The sequence below is a fragment of the Doryrhamphus excisus genome, chromosome 17, assembly GCF_030265055.1.
Source record: "Doryrhamphus excisus isolate RoL2022-K1 chromosome 17, RoL_Dexc_1.0, whole genome shotgun sequence".
NCBI classification, from domain to species: Eukaryota; Metazoa; Chordata; class Actinopteri; order Syngnathiformes; family Syngnathidae; genus Doryrhamphus; species Doryrhamphus excisus.
The window spans coordinates 344,501-352,297 of NC_080482.1; the positions used below are offsets into that span (position 1 = coordinate 344,501).

A 7,797-nucleotide genomic window follows, 5' to 3' on the forward strand; every position below is an offset into this window, starting at 1 on the left:
ATACCATGTATGATGATTGGATGATGGGGTTGAGGTCAGGGTTCTCAGCTTTTTCCACGGCATGTCTGTGACCCTGCAGCACAGCCATACTGGAAGAGAAAGGGCCTATCCTCCGCCTATCCTCCGCCTATCCTCACTAGGGCGGGGGTGCTGGAGCCTATCCCAGCTGACTTTGGGCGGGAGGCGGGGTCCCCCTGGACTGGTGGCCAGCCAATCACAGATGGCCGCAGCATCCTGCACCTCACGGAACTCTACTACCCTGGTATCGGAGACAACGACGTACCTCACAAGTCGAGGAAGACAGACGTCTCTGTGATTGGCTAAAACACATGAAGTGGTGCTGGGGGGGGGGGGGGGGGGACTCAGGAGGACGCTGTAAAAATCATTTAGGATAATCCTGTCCCGTCTCTCCTTTCTCTCCACTACGACAAGCAGTTCAGCTTTAGCTAGCTCTAGCTAGCTTTAGGTTAGCGCTACAATAGCTGCTATCCATCTTTTCAGCTCTTTTCAGGTTCATCTGTTCAATGGTGGCTGTGAAGCATAAACACCAAAGTTTGGGGGAAGTCAGGAGCGAAATGTGAGAGAAAGTGAGAAGACAACCAGAGCATGGGGGCAGGGGGGGCCGTGACCGGTAAGAGGGATGACAAAGAAGAAGGGAGGGGTGGCGAAGGGTTGTTGGGGGGCAGTGGGAGGTTTCCAAAAGAACACCTGTTGAGATTAGACTTGGCACGCGACCCACGCCGACTCGCGTGGCAGCTGCACCGCCGTAGAACAATGGCAGTAAAAGAGAGACGGAGAGAAAGCAAGACCAAAGTTTGAAAGCAGCACTTATCCTTTCAGCCCGAGTGTGTGTGTGTGTGTGTGTGTGTGTGTGTGTGTGTGTGTGTGTGTGTGTGTGCGTGTGTGTGTGCGTGCGTGCGTGCCCAGCATACTAATGTGTACACAGCGGGAGAAAGAAGAAGACATGCTCACAAAGTAACGATGAAGCCAAAAGTATAAATGCCTGCTATAGCTTTCAGCTGTAGAATAGAATAGAATAGAATAGAATAGAATAGAATAGAATAGAATAGAATAGAATAGAATAGAATAGAATAGAATAGAATAGAATAGAATAGAATAGAATAGAATAGAATAGAATAGAATAGAATAGAATGGATAAGAGCTGCTTGCGGTTTTGAATAGGATGTTAATTCAAGCTGAGGTACAATGTGTCCCCAAAGATCAAGTATACTTTTCCAGTGTGTAGTAGACTTATGCTTATTTTCAGTGTTACATGTTAGATTCCTATATTGATATATTGTCACAGTGATTACAAACAAAACATGTCACCACAGTCTTTAGACCAGGGGTGTCCAAACTCTTTCCACAGAGGTCCGCATAGTAAAATCAAAGGATGCCAACGAGGGGGGGGGGGCAATTTGATCTTTTATGTAGGCAGCCTTTTCATTTTGTAAATAGGCAAAAAAAGTTACATATAGTGAGAGACAAAGATGAGTTATTGTTTTTTTCCATATTACCTGGTTTTTGCCTCCAATTGTATTTCAGGCCGATAAACAAGACGCTGTGGGCGCCGTACGCCATCTTTATCGGCCGTGGACCAGCCAGTGGCCTGCAGTGTTTGTGTTCCATCCCTTTCCCTGTTTGCCAAGGATGCCATACATGGCAGCACTCCAGCAAGGTACTTCCACCAAGCGTGTTTACCTGCTATTACACTTTCCTACAGTCTCCTATTAAAACGGCATTTAGGAGCTTATGAGTTAGCATTGGCATTTCCGACGCTGTTCTGCTCCATGAACACACAAATTGGAGCCCAATTACCCGTTGCTTTACTTGGATGCACTGCAGATATGAGGCCATATTGAGTATAATTGTAACCACTGAAATGCATCCAGTAACACTGGCGACTACACTTCCATACTAATTTCCCACCGCTGGCGGAAGTCACCTCTGCCTTCCATTAAGAGGCAGAAGATGGGATGGCCTCGTGACGGATCGTTCACATGTTGGTGGTGAGACATCTAAAATAGATGCATCGTTACTAGATCCTTCACTCGGATCACAGTGTCCCAAGATGGGAATGGGCCAAAACAATAGGAATAGAAATACATCCACTTCATCCCAATGCAAGATCATCCTCCTTTACATGTTCAAGTCCGCATTATGTAATTCACCCTGGTAACTCCTCTGGATTCTGGATGCTGGATTCTGGATGCTGGATTCTGGATGCTGGATTCTGGATGCCGGCTCTACTGTGTTGCCTCTCTAACTTGTGTGCACCGCAGCTTAGAGGAGTCCTGTCCGGCTCTGCGACGCCATCTAGCGGCAGTCAGCGGTATAATGAGTGCCTGCTCTTTCTCTCCGTTTGGCTCCTTCCGTAGCTACTTGCAAAAGAGGTTTGTTTGATTTCCTTTCTCAGTGTCGCCGTCATTTGGCAGGACCAAATGATGGCACAGCAACACCTTTTCAAGTCAATTGTGAAACCGTGAAAATATGTGTGGAAATGTTGTCATTGTTGTGTAGTAAAGTGTGCATGTTTATTTCCGGTGCTCAATAACGAGGCTTCCACGTCGCCCTGTTGTTCGTGTCATTTTACATGGCTGATTGGTGAGGATCCAGATATGCTCACATTATTCTCCCCTCTCCTCTCCTCTGCTGTGTTCGGCAAAAGAGCGCCCAACCGGAGAGAAAGAGAGAGAGACTCCTGGAATGAGCCAAGCATCTGAGGTGAGAGACATTATTCTACTCTACGAGGCTCAACTGCGGTTGCTCAGCATTGTTTAACGCTCCTTCCTCACATGTGGATAATGTGGATAGATCATTGGATTTACATTAGAATTACTATTGCATTTTCTTCTTTTGAACGTATTTGAACTGTTTTAAATTGACACAAGTGCTCCAGAATCTACCCATTATGTGTAATAAAATAGAAATGTAAAAAATGAATATATCACGGTGTATATTTCTTGAATTGACATTGGCAAAAATTGGTGTTGGCAAAAATACACTTGGAGTATGTATATGGAGTATATGCAGGAGTATATGCAGGAGTATATGCAGGAGTACATGGAGTATGTTAATAGCATACACATGGTCCTGCCGGCAGGGAAAGAGGGGGGCGGTGTTAACATAAGCCAGCGTCTCTCTTAAAAAAATGGAAGTTTCTTGTTGTATTCTGGAATGAGGTCAGACACGAGGCTCCTCATTGCACGCGCTGATTATTATTAGATTCTATTTTGGACCAATCGGCGTCGAGGTGGGCGTTGTTTTGGCGCCGAAGCAGGCTAGCGACAGCCTCCCATTGGCTTATTTTTTATCACCGCTGTATCCGTGGAAGGGATAAATGCATGCAAAGGTAGACGGGACCGGAGGGCTGCTTGAAACTCTGCTACAAGTCTACAGATGGAGGGAGGACTGTGTCGTTCACTCTAGGCTCCCTTTCCCCCATTTCCGCCCTCAGCACGCATGGCTTTTGTCTCGAGGAGAGGGGACTCGGGCCGATGCAGAGAAAAGCACGTCTAGCCTTTTGTAGCGGCGGCCACTCGGGCTGCAGCCGGCATCAGACTGTGTGCGCCGCCTTATTGATTTGTGCCACGCCGGAGGAGGAGACTCATTGATCAGACACTCAAAAGACTGGGAGTTACACTTTGTGTTATTTGATGGCCACACTGGACTGAGCATTTGAACACTCGATTCCAAACATCACGGGAGTGACATTTGTTCATTTGAAGTCAACTCCCACTCGGAGAGGACAAAAAGCTGAGTTTCCTTCCAAGTGCGCGGAGAAGAGAGGCAGCATGGTGCAGAAGATGAGCCACACCGAGAGCACAGCCGAGGCGCTTTCCTCCTTCTTCGGCGGGGATTCGAGCTCCGGGGCGTGCATGGATTTGGACCCGGCTGTCTCGCCTCTCTCCCCGGGCTCCACGGCCTCCTCGACCGCCGGGGACAAGCTTGGAGACAACCCGGCGTGGTGCAAAACTCCAAGCGGCCACATTAAAAGACCCATGAACGCCTTCATGGTGTGGTCCCAAATCGAGAGAAGGAAGATTATGGAGCAGTCTCCGGACATGCACAACGCCGAGATCTCCAAGCGGCTGGGGAAGCGATGGAAGCTCCTCAGAGACAGCGACAAGATCCCCTTCATCCGGGAGGCGGAGCGGTTGAGGCTCAAGCACATGGCGGACTACCCCGACTACAAGTACCGGCCCAGGAAGAAGGTGAAATCGAGCACTTCCAAGCCGGGGAGTGGCGGGGAGAAGGGGGAGAAAGTTAACCCGAACAGCACCAGCACTAAGTCGTCGTCATGTTCGCGGAAGAACGGATCCAAATCACCCAGCAGCAGCAGCAGCAGCAGCAGCGGCAGCAAAGCCCATAAATCACTTTTCGGCAGCAGCAGCGCCACCAAAGCCCCACCGTTGAACTCTGAGCAGCCGGCCGAGCACCACCACAACTCCCTCTACAAGTCCAAGTCGACAGCCAAGCAGGTACCGGAGGGAAGGAGGGCCAAGCGGGTGTACCACGTCTACGGGGGCGGCTTGAGCGTCAGCCCCGCGTCTTCGGTCGCGGTCCCGGCCAGCCCCACGCTGAGCAGCTCGGCGGACTCCAGCGACCCGCTCAGCCTGTACGAGGACACGGCGAGCGGCAGGGAGGAGGGCGGCGAGTCCCCGGGCAGCGGCAGCGGCAGCCTGGGCGGGTCCTCACACAGCAGTCGGCGGGCTTCCTCGCCGACACCCTCCGGCTCTCACTGCTCCGCCTCCTCGTCGTCGTCGTCGTCCTCCGAGGACGAAGAGTTCGAGGACGACTTGCTCGACATGAACCCGAGCCCCAACTTTGACAGCATGTCGCTGGGGAGCTTCGGCTCCTCGGTGCTGGACAGGGACTTGGATTTGAACTTTGAGTCCGGCTCCGGCGGCTCCCACTTCGAGTTCCCCGACTACTGCACGCCTGAAGTCAGCGAAATGATTTCCGGGGACTGGCTGGAGTCCACCATTTCCAACCTGGTGTTCACGTACTGACGACGGAGCGGGGCACGCCGACAACCACACACAGCCCCCGGGGTTCCGGACAGGAGCGGGCGGCCACTTCCTGCATTGTCTCCGAACTAGCAGACAGGCAAGAACCCACTCGAACTGGCGCCCGGTGTCGCTTCTCGGCTGCGAGTGCTTCGAAAGCTCAACTTTTAAAGTGGAAAAAGAGCCTTTTGACGGGCAACTTCGCTCGGGATGTGCGGACGCGGAGGGCTGAATCACAGGCCGGCATGGAGGGGCGCGAGGCGGGAGGGAAGGGAAGAAATGTGACACCGGTTGGGTTTCCTGTCGAGGGCCCGCTCGGTGGCGAACCGGTTGACCCGAACAACTTTACTGTGATTGATTTGCACGTTATGCGGTCCGCCGTTCACTTAATCAATGTTGTTGCTGATTGATTTCTAAAGGGACGTTTCTCACAGCTTTTTACCGATTTGCCAAGTGACTTTCACCACTAAAGGTACACGACTTGCTATCATTTTTTACCGTGGTGTGTCACCGAGGGATTTTTTAAAATGAAAAGAGGTGGGTTGATGTTTTTTTATTTTTTTATTTTTCTCAAATGCAAAAAAAAAACAAAAACAAAGAAAGAAAAGAAGAAAAAAGTGAAGCATGATAGCCTACTCTGTTCCTATCTTGTGCTAACATTTGATGTGAGGCTGCCAAAGCAGTTCCAATCTAGTATTAGGGTTATTTCAACAAATAGGTAGCCTCTTTCACTTTCTACCACAAAAGGACGCTGAAATAATCACCAGCTGTTTTAATATTTCAAACTTCAGGATTCAAACGCAACTACAAATCAGTGCTGAACTTTATACTTGTGTTCTTTACTCTTCAGGACCAAATTGATCATTTTTAGATAAAGGCTTCACTGTTTTGTTTTGTACATTTTGTACGGGATCTTGTATTTCTATACGGGGCCGAACATTCAAAAGTCCTGGTTTGTTTTTCCTCAGCTATTTGTCAGTCTGTCATGTTTTCTTCTCAGGCGAAGGGCTAGACTTTGAAAAACACACAACTTTCATTTCTTTTTGATATTGCAATGGACACACTTTTGGACACGTAAAAGATAGGAAACAGTTTGATTTATTTTCTCAGTGTATTTTTGTACAAATCTATATGGAGAGGGAGGAGTCAACCGCGGGGGTGTGTAGCCTCGCCTACTCATTCCGCTGCGTTGGCTTTCCTGACTTTAAAACCTTGATGGCTGGTTTTCATGCTGCTTTCACGTGCTGTCGGAACGCTCACGCTCGCTCTTTTGTTGACTTGCCCGTTCACATCCAGCCAGCCGAACGACCGTAGTACACTGTGGCGGTCATTCGCTGGCGTGGGATCGATCACTCATTTGGCTATTTTTTGAAGCATCACCAGCAATCACTCGGAAGAGTCCATGATGTCGAATTTGAAACGTATCCCAATCTGATATGGTGGATTTGGCTTGACCATTATGGTATGCAGTGTACACGTGATGCCGATTTCCCCAATAGCACATGAAGGCAGCACCAGTCTTTGTGTCAGACTACCTTCTACGTTTACAGTGGCCGTCACGTGAACTGATTATTGCCAGAGGCCGTTCCTGTGGAGTATTGCTTTTAACAGTCGCTCTCTGGAGCCGCCGCTCCGTTCCTCAACATTTCTCTCTGATATCTTGCCTACAAAAACAAAGGAGGAGATTGTAGCTTTAAATCGGACTTACCGCTTGATGTTTTCATGAACCGATGTCAAAGTCGTCCACCAGCCGCTGGATGGGAGAGGCTATCTTTTTAGAAAGCAAACAAGGATGACAACATCAAGCTATTCAAATTGCTGACTTGAGTTCCGCAACATCTACTTGTACTGCGTTTCTCATTGTATTTGAATATATAATCTTTTCTACTTGTTGGCTAACTATTAGATAATAATTGTTTAGTAACTTTATGGCATGGTGAATAGCATTTGTACTTCGGATTCAGGTTACTTAGTTGTTGTGTTTTTCAGAAAAAAATGAGGAAAAATGATACTCAATCTTTGTATATTTGACTGTATCATAAAGCAAAAGATTGTGTGTTTATGTATGTTGTTACTCTCAAGGACAGGCACTGTCTAGAACGACTATCTTTTACACATCCTTACTTACACTCGAGGTGGTCAGTTCAGGACTGTTTTTTATACATATATATCAAAGCCTTTTTAAATATATTAACTTTATTTTTCATCCATCCTGTGCAATATGCTGTGTAGAATGATCATGTATTGTCTCTAATCATGCCATAAACAAAGGAACCACCTTTTTTGAGACTCAGAGAAAGGGAGAGAACTCATGCCAGCTAAATCGTGTCCATTCACTGCCTGTCAGATTGATGATAGAACCTTGTGTACAGAACTTTTTCATGGAAGGAAATAAATATCAGCTGGAACTGAAGCTCTAAAACTATTGTGTCCTCAACTCTTTGCTTTTCTTACACTCCGCGTGCTGCCTTTTAGATACGACACCCCCGCTTTAAACTGGAAGTCACCAAACGTAACCAACGACTAGTCTTGAGACAATTGACCTGTTGTGGTGCCGCCTTTCTTCTCCGTATTCCTGCACACAAAGGCCCATCTCAGCTGAGCCCTCGGGGAAACATTACATTGCTCTACACTGAATGCCTCGGATGCAACAGACTGGTAAACAATCGATGTATTGTTTTCTTAAGTTATACTGTGTGTACTAATTGGAGTACTATGTACTACGTGCATCTTCTCCTCACTTTGACAAAATTATAGGATTATAGATGCGGTGAGTACACGTTAGCCT

At 47.9% G+C, this 7,797-nt stretch overlaps 1 protein-coding gene across 1 annotated transcript; it reads left to right on the forward strand.

Moving 5' to 3' along the window:
* Nucleotides 1-2,205: 2,205 nt before the first annotated feature.
* sox4b (SRY-box transcription factor 4b) lies at nt 2,206-7,434 on the forward strand. The gene has a single exon (XM_058053158.1). It carries the CDS (start codon nt 3,795-3,797, stop codon nt 5,010-5,012), a length of 1,218 nt encoding a protein of 405 aa, XP_057909141.1. The 5' UTR covers nt 2,206-3,794; the 3' UTR covers nt 5,013-7,434.
* The last annotated feature ends 363 nt before the right edge of the window (nt 7,435-7,797 follow it).

Excerpts from the sequence above, each read along its gene's own strand:
- sox4b (XM_058053158.1), top strand. The coding sequence starts at position 3,795 with ATGGTGCAGAAGATGAGCCACACCGAGAGCACAGCCGAGGCGCTTTCC.